This window comes from Molossus molossus, unplaced genomic scaffold (assembly GCF_014108415.1).
Source record: "Molossus molossus isolate mMolMol1 unplaced genomic scaffold, mMolMol1.p scaffold_m16_p_18, whole genome shotgun sequence".
NCBI classification, from domain to species: Eukaryota; Metazoa; Chordata; class Mammalia; order Chiroptera; family Molossidae; genus Molossus; species Molossus molossus.
The window spans coordinates 7,744,647-7,762,692 of NW_023425353.1; the positions used below are offsets into that span (position 1 = coordinate 7,744,647).

General features: G+C 39.6%; 1 protein-coding gene across 2 annotated transcripts in view; it reads right to left on the bottom strand.

Annotated features, from left to right (window-relative positions):
* The window catches only part of SLC25A26 (solute carrier family 25 member 26), a 189,846-nt gene that overhangs the window by 129,707 nt on the left and 42,093 nt on the right, over positions 1 to 18,046 (bottom strand). Inside the window, exons 4-5 of one of the 2 annotated variants that reach the window (XM_036266092.1) lie at positions 14,867 to 14,971; positions 13,489 to 13,536 (exon numbers count right to left, since the gene is read on the bottom strand). The exons of the other annotated variant lie outside the window; for it this stretch is intronic. Of the exons in view, the coding sequence (XP_036121985.1) occupies positions 13,489 to 13,536; positions 14,867 to 14,971 (153 nt within the window). The remainder of the gene's footprint in view (positions 1 to 13,488; positions 13,537 to 14,866; positions 14,972 to 18,046) is intronic. 2 annotated transcript variants of the gene reach the window in all.

Below are 18,046 nucleotides of genomic sequence, written 5' to 3' on the forward strand. Positions count from 1 at the left end.
GTCACAAAAGGTAAAATCTCCTTCTTTATGGTTGAGTAGTACTCCATTGTGTTAATGAACCACAGCTCTTTTTGTTACTTTTGTTTGTTTTTAATTACCTTTATTGTTAAAAGTATTACAGATGTCCTCCCCTTTTCCTCCATTGCCCACCTTCACCCAGCACCCACCCCACCCCAGGCCTTCACCACCCTATTGTCTGTGTCCATAGGCAATGTATATATGCATGTAATTTCTTTGGATAATCTCTTCTCACCCACCCCCACCTCCCTTCCCTCAGAGATTCGTCAGTCTGTTCCATGTTTCCATGCCTCTGGTTCTACTTTACTCATGAGTTTATTTTGTTCATTAGATTTCACATATAAGTGATATCATATGATATTTGTCTTTCTCTGACTGGCTTATTTCATTTAGCATAATACTCTCCAGGTCCTTCCATGCTGCCTCAAAGGGTAAGAAATCCTTCTTTTTTACAGCTGCATAGTATTACGTTGTGTAAATGTACCACAGCTTTTTTATCCACTCATCTGGCACTTGCCCTGTTTCCAGAGCTTAGCTATCATAAACAGCACTGCTATGAACAAAGGAGTGCATTATTCTTTCTGATTGGTATTTCAGGATTCTTACAATATATTCCTAGATGTGGGATCATGGAGTCAAATGCAGTTCCATTTTTAATTTTCTGAGAAAACTCCACACTGTTTTCCATAGTGGCTACACCAGCAGTGTACTATAGGGTTCCCTTTTCTCCACATCCTTGCCAACATTTGTTTGATGATTTGTTGATGGCAGCCATTCTGGCAGGTGTAAGGTGATACCTCATTGTCGTTTTAATTTGCATCTCTGATGATTAGTGATGTTGAGCATTTTTTCATATGTCTCTTGGCCATCTGTATGTCCTCTTTGTAGAAGTGTCTATTCAGTTTCTCTGCCCATTTTTCACTGGATTATTTGTCTTCCTTTTATTGAGCTGTTTGAACACTATATATTTTGGAAATTAACCCCTTATTAGATGTATCATTGGCAAGTATGTTCTCTCATATAGTGGAATCCCTTTTCATTTTGATGCTGGTTTCTTTTGCTATGCAGAAGCTTCTTATCCACTCACTTACTTATGGGCAATTGGGCTCTTTCCAGATCTTTGCTACTGTAAATAATGCTGCACATATTCTTTCAAATTGGTGTTTTGGGATGCTTAGGATATATTCCCAGAAGTGGAACTGTTGGGTCATAAGGCAGTTCCTTTTTTAATTTTTTGAGGACCCTCCATAATGTTTTCCACAGTGGCTGCACCAATCTGCAGTGCATGAGGGTTCCCTTTTCTCCACATTCTCTCCAACACTTGTTTGTTGATTTGTTGATGGTAGACATTCTGACAGGTGTGAGGTGATACCTCGTTGTAGTTTTAATTTGCATCTCTCTGATGATTAGTAACACTGAGCATTCTTTCATATGTCTATTGGCCATCTGTATGGCCTCTTTGGAGACATGTCTATTCAGGTTCTTTGACTTTTTTTGGTATTGCTGTTATTTTTTTAATGTAATTAATTTATTTTTGTTACAGATGTGTCTCCTTTTCCCCCCACTGACACCGTCTTCCCGTTCAAGCCCCTGCCTGCACCCTCCACCCCCAGCATTGTTGTCTAAGTCCATTGGTTATGCTTATATGCATAAGTTCTTTGGTTTATCTCTTCCCTCTCCCCTGCTCCCTCCTCTGAAGTTTGTCAGTCTGAACGCTACTTCTATGTCTCTGGGTCTATTTTGTTCATCATCTTATTTTGTTCATTATATTCCACAAATAAGTAAGATCATGTGATACTTGTCTTTCTTTGACTGGCTTATTTCACTTAGCATAATACTCTCCAGGTCCCTCCATGTCATCTCAAAGGATAAGAGATCTTTCTTTCTTACAGATGCATAGTATTCCATTGTGTATATGTACCACAGCTATTTTATCCACTCATCTACTGATGGACACTTAGGCTGTTTCCAGATCTTAGCGACTGTAAATAGTGCTGCTATGAACACAGGGGTGCACATATTCTTTCTGATTTGGTGTTTCAGGCTTCTTAGGATATATTCCTAGAAGTGAGATCACTAGGTCCAATGGAAGTTCAATTCTTAAATATTTGAGGAAACACCTTATTGTTTTTATTTATTTATTTTTATCCTCACCCGAGGACATTTTTTCATTTTTTGTTCAGGTTGAGTGGGAGGAAGAGAGAGGAAGAGAGAGAGAGAGAGAGAAACATCGATGTGAAAGGAATACATCGAGTGGATGCCACCCGCACAACCGACCAGGGCCGGGGACAAACTGAAACTGAGGTATGCGCCCTTAGTGGGAACCGAACCCGGGTCTCTCAGGACCACAGGCCGACGCTCTAACCGCTGAGCCAAACCGGCCAGGGCTGAGGAAACACCTTATTGTTATCCATAGTGGCTGCACCAGTCTGCATTCCCACCAGCAGTGTACTAGAGTCCCCTTTTCTCCACACCCTCGCCAGCACTGGTTGTTTGATGATTTGTTTATGGTGGCCATTCTGACAGGTGTGAGGTGATACCTCATAGTCATTTTAATTTGCATCTCTCTGATGATGATGTTGAGCATTTTTTCACATGTCTCTTGGCCATTTGTATGTCCCACTTGGAGAGGTGTCCATTTAGGTCCTCTGCCATTTTTTTATTGGATTCTTTGTCTTCCTTTTGTTGAGTTGTAGGAGTACTCTACATATTTTGGAAACTAACCCCTTATTTATGTATCATTGACAATTATGCTCTCCCATATGCAAGGTACCCTTTCCATTTTGATAGTTGTTTCTTTTGCTGTGCAGAAACTTTTAGCCTGATGTAGTCCCATGTGTTCACTTTTTCCTTTGCTTCAGTTGCCTTAGGCGTGGTATCAGTGAAAATTTTGCTGCATGTGATGTCTGAAATTTTATTGCTTACATTTTCTTCTAGGATTTTTATGGATTCACGGGTCACAATTAAGTCTTTTATCCATTTTGAGTTTATTCTTGTGTATGGTGTAAGTTGGTCTAGTTTCAGTTTTTTGCATGTAGCTGTCCAATTTTCCCAACACCATTTATTAAAGAGGCTGTCTTTACTCCATTGTATGTTCTTGCCACCGTTGTCAAACATTAATTGAGTATACTATCCTGGGTCAATTTCTGTGTTTTTTGCTCTGTTCCATTGATCTATGTGCTAGTACCAGGCTGTTTTGATTACAATGGCTTTGTAGTATAACCTGATATCCGGTATTGTGATCCCTCCTGCTTTGTTTTTCTATTTTGTGATTGTTGTGGCTATTCGGGGTCACTTTTAGTTCCATATAAACTTTTGGGGTGTTTGTTCTAGTTCCATGAAATATGTTATTGGCATTTTAATGGGGATTGCATTGAATCTATAGATTGTTTTGGGTAGTATGGACATTTTAATGATGTTAATTCTTCCAATCTATGAACAAGGTATGTTCTTCCACTTTCTTATATCTTCTTCTACTTCTTTTTTCAATGTCCTGTAGTTTTCTGCAAACAGGTCCTTTATTTCTTTGGTTAAGTTTATTCCTAAGTGTCTTAATTTTTTTTGTTGTAATGGTAAATGCAATTGTTTTTTTAGTTTCTATTTCTGTTTGTTCATTATTGGTGTATAAAAAAGCCAATAATTTCTGGATGTTGATTTTGCATCCTGCTAATTTGCCAAATTCATTTATTAAATATAGTTTTTACATAAAGTCTTCAGAGATTTCTATGTACAATATCATATCATCTGTGAAGAATGGTAGTTTCACTTTCTCCTTTCTAATTTGGATCCCCTTCATTTTTTCTTCTTGTCTGATTGCTGTGGCTAAGACTTTTAGTACTATGTTAAATAAGAGTGGTGAAAGTAGACATCCCTGTCGTGTTCCTGTTCTTAAGGGACATGCTTTTAGTTTTTGCCCATTGAGTATGATGTTGACTGTAGGTTTGTCATAAATAGCCTTTATTATGTTCAGATATAATCCTTCTATTTCTACTTTGCTGAGAGTTTTTACTTAAAAATTGATGCTGGATATTGTCAAATGCTTTTTTAGCATCTAAAGATATGATCATGCCCTGGCCAGTTTGGCTCAGCAGTTACAGCATCGGCCTGCAGTCCAGAGAGACCCGGGTTTGGTTCCTGCTAAGGGCACGTACCTCCGTTGCAGTTTGTCCCCGGCCCTAGTTGGGTCGTGTGGGTGGCAACCACTGCATGTGTCCCTTTCACGTTGATGTTTCTCTTCCTCTCTCTCTCCCCCTCCCACTCTATCTGAACAAAAAATGGGAAAATGTCCTTGGGTGAGGATAAAAAAATGAAAAATAAAGATATGATCACATGATTTTTATCTTTCATTTTGTTTATGTGGTGTATCACATTTATGGATTTACAAATACTGTACCCGCCTTGTATCCCTGGGATAAGTCCCACTTGGTCATGGTGTATAATTTTTTTAATATATTGCTGGATTCAATTTGCTAAGATTTTGTTGAGGATTTTGGCATCTATGTTCATCAAGAATATTGGCCTATAATTTTCTTTCTTTGTAATGTCTTTATCTGGTTTTGGGATTAGTATTATGCTGGCCTCATAAAAAAAGCTTGGAAGTCTTCTTTCCTCTTGAATTTTTTAAAATAGTTTGAGGAGAATAGGTGATAGTTCTTCTTTGAACGTTTGGTAAAACTCCCGTGTAGCCATCTGGACCAGGGCTTTTGTTTGCTGGGATTTTATTGATTACTTCTTCTAATTCTTTAATTGTTATTGGTCTGTTTAGGTTTTCTGACTCTTTCCAGTTGAGTTTTGGAATAGTAAATGATTCTAAGAATTTGTCCATTTCTCCTAGGTTGCTGAATTTGTTGGCATATCATTGTTCATAGTATTTTCTTACAATCCTTTGTATTTCTGTGGTGGTCATTGTTACTTCACCTTTCATTTCTGGTTTTATTAATTTGGGTTCTCTCTCTTTGTTTCTTGGTGAGTCTGATAAATCTTGTTTATCTTTTCATAAAACCAGCTCTTGGTTTCATTGCTCTTATGTACTGTTTTTTAAGGCTCTATGTTATTTAGTTCTGCTCTGATATTTATTATTTTCTTCCTTCTACTAACTCTGGGTTTTTCTTTTTGTTGTCTTTCTAAATCTTTAAGTTGTTGGGTTAGTTTATTAGAATTTTTTTTTCTTTCTTGAGGTAGGCCTGTATTGCTATGAACTTCCCTCTCAGGACTGTTTTGCTGTGTCCCATAGATTTTTGTATTGTTGTGTGTTCATTTTCATTAGTTTCCAGAAAGCCTTTGCTTTCTTTCCTTTTTTTTTTTTTTTTTTTTGTACGTGCCCCTAGCGGGAACCAAACCCAGGACTCTCTAGTCCATAGGCCAACGCTCCAACTGCTGAGCCAAACCGGCCAGGGCTTGATTTCTTTCTTGTTCTCATTGGTAACGCACTTGTTTAATAACATGCTATTTAGCCTCCATGTGTTTGAATGTTTTTGAGTGTTCTTATTGTAATTGAGTTCTAGTTTCATGCCATTGTGATCTGAGAAGATGCTTGATATGATTTCAATCTTCTAGAATTTGTAGAGACTTACTCTGTGTCCTAACATGTGGTCTATCTTCAAGAATGTACAGTGCGCACTTGAGAACGTATATTCTGCAGCTTTGGGGTGAAATGTTCTTTAAATATCAATTAAGTTCAACTGATCTAGTTCATCATTTAAGGGCTGTTTCTTTGTTAATTTTTTGTCTAGAAGATCTATCCAGTGGTGTCAGTGGGGTATTAAAGTCACCCACTATCATTGTATTGCTATTGATCTGTCCCTTGAAGTCCTCCGGAAGTCCTTAAATATATTTTGGTGCTCCTATATTTGGTGCATATATTTTTACCATGGTTCTATCCTCTTGTTGGATTGATCCTTTTAATATTATGTAGTGACCTTCTTTGTCTCTTATCATGGCCCTAGTTTGAAGTCTATCTTATCATCTTATCAGGTATGAGTATTGCTACATCAGCTTTTTTTAAATTTACATTTGACTGGAAAATTTATTTCCATCCCTTCGCTTTCATCCTGTTTGAGTTTTTTGTTGTGAAGTAGGTCTCTTGTAGACAGCATATATATGGGTCGTGTTTTCTTATCCAATCAGCTACCCTATGTCTTTTGATTGGAGCACTGAAGCCATTTGCATTTAAAGTTATTACTGATACATACTTAGTTGCCATTTTTATTTTATGCCTATGTTCCTCTCTCTATATATATTTCTTCTTCCTCTTCCTCTTCCTCTTCTTCTAACAGTCCCTTCAGCATTTCTCACAGCACTGTTCCTTCAGAATTTCTCATAGCACTGTTTGGTGGTGGTATATTCCTGTAGCTTATTTTTGTCTGTGAAGCTCTTTATTTCACCTTTAATTTTTAATGATAGCCTTGCTGGATAGAGCAGTCTTGGATTCAGACTCCTGTCTTTCTTTGTATACTTCACGCCACTCCCTTCTGGCTGCAGTGTTTCTATTGAGAAATCAGCTGACAGTCTAAATGGAGCTCCCTTGTAGCTAACTTTCTGTCTCCCTCTTGCTTCAAGATTCTTTGTTTTTAATGTTTGCCATTTTAATTATGATGTGTCTAGCTGTGAGTCTTCTTGGGTTCATCTTGCTTGGGATTCTCTGTTTCCTGGACTTGTGTGACATTTTCCTTCACCAAATTAGGAAAGCTTTCTGTCACTGTTTCTTCAAATAGGCTCTCTATTCCTTTCTCCGATTCTTCTCCTTCTGGTACCCCTATGATGCAAATGTTGTTGTTTCTTATTGTCCCAAAGCTCCCTTAAACTGTCCTCCTGGTTTTTATTTTTTTCCCATTTGATCCTCTATTTGGGTGTTCTTTTCTACCTTGTCTTCTAACTCACTGATTCGGTCTTCAGCTTCTAATCTACTATTGAGACCTTCTAAGGTATTTTTCATATCAGCTATGTCATTCTTTATTTCCACTTGATTTTTATTCATAGCCTCTACCATTTTTTAGGCTGATGTAGTTCCCACTGAGCTCTTATAATTGTTATTAAGTTGCTTGTAGTTCTCACTAAATTGTTTGAGCACCCTTAAAATCATTGCTTTGAATTTTTTATCTGACAAATTGCTTTCTTGCATTTCCTGTAGTTCCTTTTCTGGTGATTTCTGCTTTTCTTTCATCTGGGTGTTCTCTGTCTCACCATTTTAGCAGTCTGGTAGTTCTAGGCCTGGTTAGGGATGTTGGGATGTGTAGAGAGGTTGGTGTGTATCAAATAAAGCTGCTGGGCCTCCCAGACTGTTTTGGTGCTTGGCGCCTCATGGCTGCTGTGGATCCTGAAGGATTAACAACTGGCAGTTGGTACTGGTCTGTCGTGGTAGGTGCTTCTGGGGTGCGTGGGTCCTGCTGGTGTGTCACTAGGGTGCTGGGTCCAGCTTGTGCCCTGTTGGGATGTTTTGCTGCCTGGTGGAGCTCAGCTCCTGATCAGTGGCTGCTAATACTGCTGGCAGTGAGTGTCAGCTCCTGGTTTGTGCTGCTATTGCTGCTGCTGTTGCCAGGGGGTACTCTCCGTTCCCAATCCCCTGCTGTTGTTGGGGGCTGAGGATGCTCAGTTCCTGGAACAGGGGGAGGGGCTCCACTCCAAATCTGCTGCTGCAGTTGTCAGAGGCAGGTCTCAGCCGCCCGAGCTTTGCTGCTGCTTGGGCTGGGGCACTGCTCCTGATCAGCCTCTGCTGATGCTGCTGGGAATGTGTTTCAACTGCCAATCTGAGCTGCTGCTGCCGGAGGATGGATGTCTGCTCCCAAGCTTCTGCTGCTAAAGGTGTGTCACTGTTCCCGAGCCTCAGCTGCTATTGGGTGTGGGGCACCACTCCCACCAGTCACTCCTGACATGGGGGAGGGTGCTAGGCTCCCAGGCTGGTGCTACTGTGCAGGGGTTTGTGCTTGGCTCCAATCAGGATGCTGCTTCCCCAAGTTGGTACCTTGACAACACCGCTACTGTACGCTGGTCTGTGTTGACACAGCAGGGCCCACTGGTCCAATGACAGAAGGCTCACTGGTGGACTCAGGTCACTCAGCCTTAGCTGCTCCCACTGCCTCCTCCCAGAGAAGACCAGAGATCTTCCAAGATGGAGGGGCCTCCTGGGGAGAAGCACCCTGACAAGTTGCTTACTGCAGTAGCCACTGCTCCCCGTCCACAGCACAGGAACCCTCTGCCCCTCGTTTCTGCACTGCTCAAGGTTACTCATCCACACTCACGTCCACTCACACTCTCACACTTGCTCACTCATACATACTCACCCTCACTCCGGTTCTGCCCATCACCATCTTGTTCTCTCACCCTTTGACCATTTTTTTTTTTCCTTTATTGATTTTAGAGGGAGAGAAAGGGAGAGGAAGAGAGATAGAAACATCGATAAAAGAGAACATCGACTGGCCGCCTCCTGCATGCCCTACTCTGGGGATCAGGCCCACAACTTGGGCATGTGTCCTGATTGGGAATCAAACCAGTGACCTCTTGGTGCATGGGTTGACGCTCAACCACTGAGCCACAACGGCAGGACATCTTTGGCCACTTCTAAATGGATTATTTGTCTTCTTGGTGTTGAGTTGTACTAGCACTTTATATAATTTGGAAATTAACCTCTTACCAAATGTATCATTGGTGAATATGTTCTCCCATACAGTGGGATCCCTTTTCATTTTGTTGGTTTCTTTTGCTGTGTAGAAGCTTTTTAGTTTGATGTAGTCCCATTTGTTTAATTTTTCCTTTATTTCTTTTGTCCTTAGAGACACACTGTCAAAACACATTGCTATAAGAGATGTCTGAGATTTTACTGCCTATGTTTTCTTCCATAATTTTTATGGCTTCATAACAAACATTTAAGTCTTTTATCCATTTTGAGTTTATTCTTGTGTATGGTGTTAGTTGGAGGTCTAGTTTCATTATTTTGCAAGTAGCTGTCCAATTTAACAACACTATTTATTGAAGAGACTGTCTACTCCATTGTATGCTCTTGACTTTGTCAAATATTAATTGAGTATAATGGATTGGATCAAGTATAATTTCTGGGTTCTCTCTTCTGTTCCATTGATCTATATGCCTGTTCTTGAGCCAACACCAGGTTGTTTTGATTACAATGACTTTGTAGTATAATTTGATATCTGGTATTGAGATCCCTCCGACTTTGTTATTCTTTCTCAAGACTGCTCAGGCTATTCGGGGTCTTTTTGGTTCCATATAAATTTTTGGAATATTTGTTCTAGATATGTGAAATATGCCATAGGTATTTTAAGAGGAATTACATTCAATCTATAGATTGCTTTGGGTAGTATGGACAATTTAATGAGGTTAATTCTTCCAATCTATGAACAAGGTATATGCTTCCACTTACTTGTACCTTCCTCAATTTCTTTCTTCAATGCCCTATAGTTTTCTGGGTACAGGTCTTTTACTTCCTTGGTTAAATTTATTCCCAGGCACCTTAATTTTTTTGGTTGCAATAGTAAATGGGATTGTTTTCTTAGTTTCTTTCCGATAGTTCATTATTGGTACACAGAAATGCCACCGATATCTGAATGATTTTGTATCCTACTTTGCCGAATCCATTTATTGAATCTAGTAGTAGCTTTTTGGTGGAGTCTTTAAGGATTTCTATGAACAATGTCATGTCACCTGTGAATAATGACAGTTTTACTTCTTCCTTTCCAATTTGGATGCCTTTTATTTTTTTCTTGTCTGCTCACTGTGGCTAGGACTTCCAGTACTATGATGAATAAGAATGGTGAAAGTGGACATTCCTGTTTTATTCCTGATCTTAAGAAAAACACTTTTAGCATGATGTTGGCTATGGGTTTGCCATACGTGGCCTTTATTACATTGAAATATATTCCCTCTAGTCCCAGTTTGCTAAGAGTTTTTATCATAAATGGGTGAATTTTATCAAATGCTTTTTCTGCATCTATTGATATGATCATGTAGTTTTTATCTTTCATCTCGTTTATGTGATGTATCATGTTTATTGATTTGCAAATATTGTAGCAGAGGCATTCTTTATGAAATAATATAATCTGATTTCCAAAGTTATTTGGCTAAGCAAACAAACAAAATGCAGAACACCTAAGATAGAGTGGTTCTGAAAAAACACACGAGACTTATACAGGGTAGGGCCAAAGCACGTTTACAGCTGTGAGTATGCGAGACACAGTTTATTCTTGTATTATTATTACTTACTAATTATTGTTATTATTTCCCATACAAACAACTGTAAGCCTACTTTTGCCCACCCTGTATAACATGAGTTTGGAGAAAAGGAACTTAGTGGGCAGACAACAGAAACGGAAAGAGATGCTGAAGGACAATCCTTGAGGCTTGATTCCATAAGGTTCCTGTTTCTAGCCACTAGACTGGGGAAAATTTTTCATTGCCTTAAGGAAACATTAAGTGCAACTAACTTTAGAAAGCTTCCATATCTACTTCCAAGTGAACTTTTCAGTCAGTGTAATAATTTCTGCACCTAAAGAGACACACTGAAGTCCAGGCAGCCAAAGGGTGTGGTAGGGAACAGTTGTCCGTACAAGGGTCATTTGGGTGCTGGGAAGGGACAGCCCTCACTGGCAGGTGATGGTGGTTAGTTAGCAAGATGAACAAAGATGCACAGATGAGAGCAGCAATTAACAAGTTGATAGAAACTGGAGAAAGATAATTCCTCAAAGAGTCACTGAGAGCTAAATTAACTGAATGTGGCTGAAAGGATGGATAGAAGGCACACTGTAAAGAAATAATTTTAAAAAGGATTAGAACATGTTGCTGAGCTTTATGTATTCCTACTTCTTTTGAAACAACTTACATTTCTCTGCTTTCTTCCTCTACACAAGCCCTTGAGGTTCACATGCAAGACTGAGGCTGCTCCCCACAGAACTCTAGAGGCATCAGCCTGGCCATGAAAGCCACTGTGGTTTGGTCCCCTCTTCCATCTTACTGCCAAGGCACCACACCACCACCACGCTGGGCCACATCTAATTTGGCCAAGATCATGAGGAAAATAAATACTGAAGGGGTAAGGCAAAGAGCATAATTTGTTGACCTTGCTCAGATTCAGTCTAAAATTCACAGTAACTAAAATAATTTAGGAGAACATAAGGGATAAGCCTGCAATCTTCACAATCATCAAATGTAGTAAAAAACAGGTGACAGCATTCACAAAATCTGAAGAACACACCATCTATTTTATAATGTATGAATTCAAACTTCAATCTCATTCTAATGGGCTACTGCTAGGGAAATAAAACTATTTTAAAGAAAAAATTGTACACAGAATAAATGTGTAAGTTTCCTGGTGATTCTCACTAAGGCTTCAATGCATTTTCTTATTGAAACAATCACACACACTCTTAGCAAAAAGATTTGATTCTGGTGTCAGAACAATGTATGAATTGAAACTATAAGGCAAAAATTCTTTTTAAAGCAGATATATCACTTCTTATTTTTCTTATTTTGAAAAGAAGCTGTTTCATTCAGCAATAATTCTTCTCTCATTCTATCAGAGAATTTGTACTAAAGCAATATTTCACCTAAAATCAGTTCTGAAGGCTTTCTCATGAATACGAATAATGCAAAGATGCCAATTAAATTTCCAACAAAGCACTGCCATTTGAGTAAACAAAATTATCTCAGTAGGGTTACATTATCTGCAAAAATTACAGCCTACAAATTAATTACTAGTGTGAAATATGTCAAGACAAATTTTTAAAAGAACAGAATGTAGTTGTAACCATGTGTTTTATGTTTATTTGAATGCAAAACCAGTATTCTCTAGCATATTAATATATCCATTTATTCAGCACCTCTCAGAAAAATGGAAAAGGTTCACTGACTCCCCCTCCTCTCCCCTGCACCCAGGTTAAATCTGAGTAACTCATGTTTAGTAAGTCAGAATATAAGTACAGAATGAAGACAGACTGCAGCTGATATTTTTGAAAGGCAGAAAGAATTCATCTTCACACAAATGACTAATTCTGAAACATTCAGTTTACCTTTGAAAGAAGTTTTTCAAAGACATACATCACTTACACCACACTACACTAAAGGTCATTACCGTGTGCAAATCAAAGCTTTAAATAACAGTGCAGCTGTTTCATAAAGAAAACTAATCTATAGCAGCGATTTTCAACCCATGTGCCGCAAGAATTTTTAAAACATGCAATACCTGACTATTCTGGGGCACTGCCCTCTCTTCCCTTAGATTGTCTAATAAAACAAGGACAATGGTCAACATAACAATAGCTGTCCAGTGTGAATGAATCAAAATTATACCTGTTTTTTTTGGGGGGTAGATAAGCAAAAAATGCATTTTTGGTGTGTCACAGAATTTTAGTAATTAGTTTATGTGTGCCATGAGATAAAAAAGGTTGAAAATCACTACCTGTATTATAAAACAAATAAATAAACAGAAAAACTACCTGGGAATAAAATTAAGGATTTCAAGGAATTTCAATATTCTGTTGATGATGACAATATTTATTTAAATCAAAAGCATTTTCATGAGTGAAAATGTTCTAGCATCTAAGGAACACCAAATAGATAGCAAGAATATGGAGCAGAGGTACCCAGATGCTCTTCTGTTTTCTTTAATAGAAAAGTATGTCCTAATCCTTTTCACAGTTATACATATATTGAGTCATTATGTTGCACACTTTAAACACATTATAATTTTGTCAATTATATCTTAATAAAGCTGAGGGGGAAACCCTAGGACTGAAACTCATTTAAAAGAAAAAAGCCTGGCTGGTGTGGCTCAGTGGTTGAGCGTCCACCCATGCACCAATAGGTTACCAGTTCGATTCTCAGTCAGGGCACATGCTCAGGTTGTGGCCAAATCCCTAGTGGGAGGCATGCAGGAGGCAGCCATGCATGAGAGAGATGTTCTCTCTCATCAATGTTTATCTCTCTCTCTCCCTCCCTCTCTAAAAGAAAAAAAGGAGGGGGAGATTTCAGGGTCAGGAGGCACAGGAGGCGAAATGGCTTGTGGGCCAGGGCTCCAGGCCAGACTGCACACCCTACCTCATCAGACTCTTACCAGGAAAACCAGCTAACTGCATGACACAGACATTTCAGACACCTGTCTCTCAGAGTGGTTCTTTCATGACCAATTCCTCATAAATCCAGTGTGTTAGAGTGATTAAGTTAATATCTTAGCCTCTGTACTTATTTTCCAATAGTCCAGCTATGACACACTTACTACTACTATAGCATCACAATGAAACTACAAGGGCGGGTGTTCCAACCACTGGAATTTCTTGTTCAGCAAACCAATTCATTTGACTGATTTATTAGATGTAAAAACCAAGACAAGACTAAAGAGTGTTTTAAAAAGTGATAATTTCCCTTTTTGATTTTTAAACCAGTTTCTCCAAATAAATTTACTGAATAAAGCAGACTGGTTTTTTGTTTTTTTTTTTGTACTTCAATACTGGAAATTAAGTTAGTTACCTCTCTTAAAACTGTGCTTTTGTAGCCTCGATACAATCCTCGGATGCCCTGAAACAAACAAAAGGCAAGAAAACAGCAAAATTTCAGAATGACATTCTGAGTCAAGCACAGTCACCTTTCCTCAAGTTTGAGTTTTAAAACATTCACAATGACCATGGTGTGTAAGAAGTTAAAGGTTCTAACTGGTCAGCTCCCTTGAGAATGGAAACATCTCTAATAATAAAACTGACTACGCATTAATTTAGCATTAGTCGCTTTCGATATTTTTTCTCCTGAGAAGATTTGAGATGCTTTAAATATATTTCCAAAAACAAGTTCTCACAGAATGCTGATTGTCTTTTCCTATGAGAACAAAATTATATCTCATAGTTTCCATCAGAAGACATTAGAAATTCATTGATAACCTCTCAACAGTGATAAAAACCTCTGGACAAGGCCTGGCTTGTCTATTTCACTGTCCACATGATTCTTCAGGTACCCTCTACTGCAGCGGTTCTCAACCTGTGGGTCGCAACCCCTTTGAGGGTCGAAAGACCCTTTCACAGGGGTTGCCTAAGACCGTCGGAAAACACATATTTCTGATTTATAATAGTAGCAAAATTACAGTTATGAAATAGCAACAAAAATAATTTTATGGTTGGGGTCACCACAACATAAGGAATTGTATTAAAGGCTCATGGCATTAGGAAGGTTGGGAACCACTGCTCTACTGGGTTGTTCTCACTCATACAATAAAAGATTCAGCATCTCCTCACTGAGGTGACAGGGACAATTAAGAATAACTTTTCTAAAACCTAGACTCATTGAAATTTCAATGTGACTGGCTTTGGTAAAAAATAATTTTTTTTCATTTTTTGAAAGGCTTCTGAAAAACTATGAAGGAAAGCAGCTCAATAGTTCCTAGTCACATGGCCAGCGGGAATGATTTCCGACCCACAGAGTGACACTCACCAGTAAAAGGAGAACCGCACTTGGATGTGAACATTATGATGCTGGTGACTAGCATCAGCCCATTACTAGACTTCTCTTCCATGAGCCCTAGATTCTGTAGTGGTCTTTAGTGTATCTTCATCCACTGTACATATTTACTGTTTATTCCATGTCTGATTCCAGAACTGTGGGATGATTACAATTTGGACACACACGGTAGTGGCACTCAGTGTGTGTTTGTTCAGGAATTTTAAAGAGAAACAAAAGTAAAAATTCAAAACAAACAAAGTAAAGACAATAATCTTAGCAGAGTTGTTGAGACTGGACATTACACTTAGCTTTCAGAGGTCTTCTAGGACTCCTGACATGAGACTCACAGTGCCCTTAATAGCTGCTATGAAATCTTTCTCAATAAAAAACAAAGAAAGAACGTAAAAACACATCTCACCTCTTGATATAAGATGTTAGAGAAAATTTGAAATGTTCTCGAAGCAGCAGAAACCTGTGCCCTCTGTTTAACTACCTCAGAAGGAACTCGAATCAGGCAGGCAACCTAAAATATATAAATTTAAGCACATCCTAAAAAAGAAGTAATTGCTATAAAAATTGAAATTTTTTCATAAGCAAAAATTATAGTATAAGAAAGTATAATGTACAGGTTTAGTGCAAGATGTCAAGATTTTAGCCTAGTGTTTCTTTGAGCTGAAAACACTTAGAACCCTTAGTGGACATGCATTGTTTTATCAGCCCAAAACCTTCCCTCCTTTGTCTGCACAGACCCTCCCACCTCCCGCCACACTGCTCCAAGCACATCTGTCTACAAGAGCAGAAGAGCTAGAAGCACATTTACTTGTGCTGAACCCCCGATACCCACTAAACAGCATCTGGTGTTCACACAACAGCTATTTCAAACATGTCTGGCCCTGGTCGGTTTGGCTCAGCGGTTAGAGTGTCGGCCCGCGGAACAGAGGGTTTGGTTCCCGCTAAGGGCATGTACCTTCGGTTGCAGTTTGTCCCCAGCCCCGCTGGGGTTGTGTGGGTGGAAGCCACTTGATGTGTCTTTCTCATGTCGATGTTTCTCTCTCTCTCCCTCCCTGTCTCCCTCCCGCTCTATCTGAATATAAATGCAAAAAAAAGTCCTCAGGTGAGGATAAAAAATAAAAAAAACATATCTGGCGAAAGAATGAACCAATCAATGGTGCCTTTGCTTTCCTGGAAGTGATGCACACATTGGTGGAGGCAAGACTGCTCATCAGTGGATCACCCGAACCTCCCATCTCACCCTCTGCAGCCTCAACCAGCTCCCAAGCTCAGCACCCCAGATCTCCCCACCACACAACTGAGAAGCAATACCAGGCACCCTCATCAGACCCTGCTCCAGCATCTGAGGTGACACTGGCTCTGGCTGGGCCATACTCACACCCAACTGATATTACCAGCACCCTTCATGCAATGCCAGGGAGAGGAATGGGCCACCTCTCACAAACACCTGTCACACAACTGGCTTCCTCCCTTTGTTTTCTTTGATGCCCCCCAGCAGTGTCCACTTGCACGTGTGACATGGCCACCCCCTGAGAACCACTAAGAATATGTAGATCTGGCAAAGGGCTAGGGACACTGCCACCCAAACCAAATCACCCTTCTGTTGGTAAGTGAAAAGGGGAAGGCAACTTAACAGTGTCGGTCAACCTCCTCGCAAAGAAAATCTTTTTTCCATAGTTAACCAAGACCGATTTCGACTGCAAGCAACCAAGAACTGTACTTGATATTCAAGGGGGACAGAACTACCAAATGGCGATTTGCAGAGCAATGGGTCAAGAGTTCAAGCATGTTAACACATGAGGGTTAACAGAATTTGCTAGAATTGTTTCAGTGGAGGGCTGGGGAAAGAGACCCACGGCAGAGAATCCATAAGTAATTTCGAGATAGAGACAGGCAAATGGAGACTGCTACCACAGGAGGGGGCTAATGCGTCAAGGGACTGGTTCATAGTAAAAAGCAGTCCCTTGTCTTGTTCCAAGATGCTGAATGTCTGCACATGGATAGGGAAAATGACAACAGCAGGCAGAGGCCAAAAATCTAGGGGAGAGATGGGTGATATATGAAGACCTAGAGGCCACGACAGAAGGTAGAATCAGGGTACCCAGCACATGCCCACACTGCTGTGACTATCTCCCTTTGCCCAAGCTGGCCCTCGGCCAAGGGTGCCATTTCCTGCATCTGAACTGGACCTGTTCTTTAGGGCTCGGGTCCAGGAGAGATGAGCAGTGTCCTGGCTAAGTGTCTGCAGACCTCGACTGTGGTCCCAGCTCTGAAAGAGAACTCTCAAGCATCCCCTTTGCCTTCCTGGGTCTAATTTTTCTTACTTGACTTGGTCTAGAAATCTTTATGGTATCCTTTTAAGTCTTAACTTCTATAACTCTTAATTTCTCCAATCATACCTTTACTTCTTAAGTTCAAAAGATTCCTTTTTTATTCTCTAAACTATTTCCTCATTATTTCCCAAAATAAACTATCTTACCTGACATATTTTACTTATTAACTTATATCACATAGTTTTCCAAGTACATTTTCTCTTCTAAACCACAAACACCATGAGGACAAGAAGAAAACAGGCATCATCAACTGTACTAAACCATTGGGGGGTGGGGGGGGTCCCTCTACCGTATTTGCCCCAGCTTTATTTAGGTATAATTGACATATAAAACTATATCCACCATTTTTGTATTATTTGATGTAGAAAGCAATTGAAACTGCCCAAGAGAAAGAATAACACCAAAAATCAATCATTGCCACAGAAATGACCTTACGATACTCCAGAATTTTTTTCCACGTTTTTATTTATTTATTTTTGTTACAGATGTTTCTCCTTTTTCCCCCAATGACACCCTCCTCCCCCTCCCTCCCTGCCCTGTCCCCAGATTTGCTGTCCATGTCCATTGGTTATGCATACATTCATATAAGTTCTGTGGTTTATCACTCTCCCCACCCCACCCCCCACCTCCTTTTCTGGGGTTTGTCAGTCTGTACCCTACTTCCACATCTCGGGGATTACCTTGATATTCAGACTGTTATGTTCATTATATTCCACAAATAAGTGAGATCATACGATATTAGTCTTTCTCTGCTTGGCTTGTTTCACGTAGGATAACGCTTTCCAGGTCCCTCCATGTCGTCTCAAAGGACAAGAGATCTTTCTTTCTAACAGCTGCATAATATTCCATTGTGTATATGACACAACTTTTTTATCCATTTGTCTACTGATGGACACTTGGGCTGTTTTCAGATCTTAGGTATTGTGAATAGTACTCTTATGAACATGAGGTACATATATTCTTTCTGATTGGTGTTTCAGGCTTCTTAGAAGTGGGATCACTGGGTCAAAAGGCAATTCAATTCTTAATTTTTTGAGGTAACACCATATTATTTTCTATAGTGGCTGCACCAGTCTGCATTCCCACCAGCAGTCTACTACAGTCCCCTTTTCTCCACATTCTCGCCAACACTTGTTATTTGATGCTTTGTTGATGGCGGCCATTCTGACAGGTGTGAACTGATACCTCATTGTTATTTTAATTTGCATCTCTCTGATGATTAGTAAAGTTGAGCATTTCTTCATACATCTCTT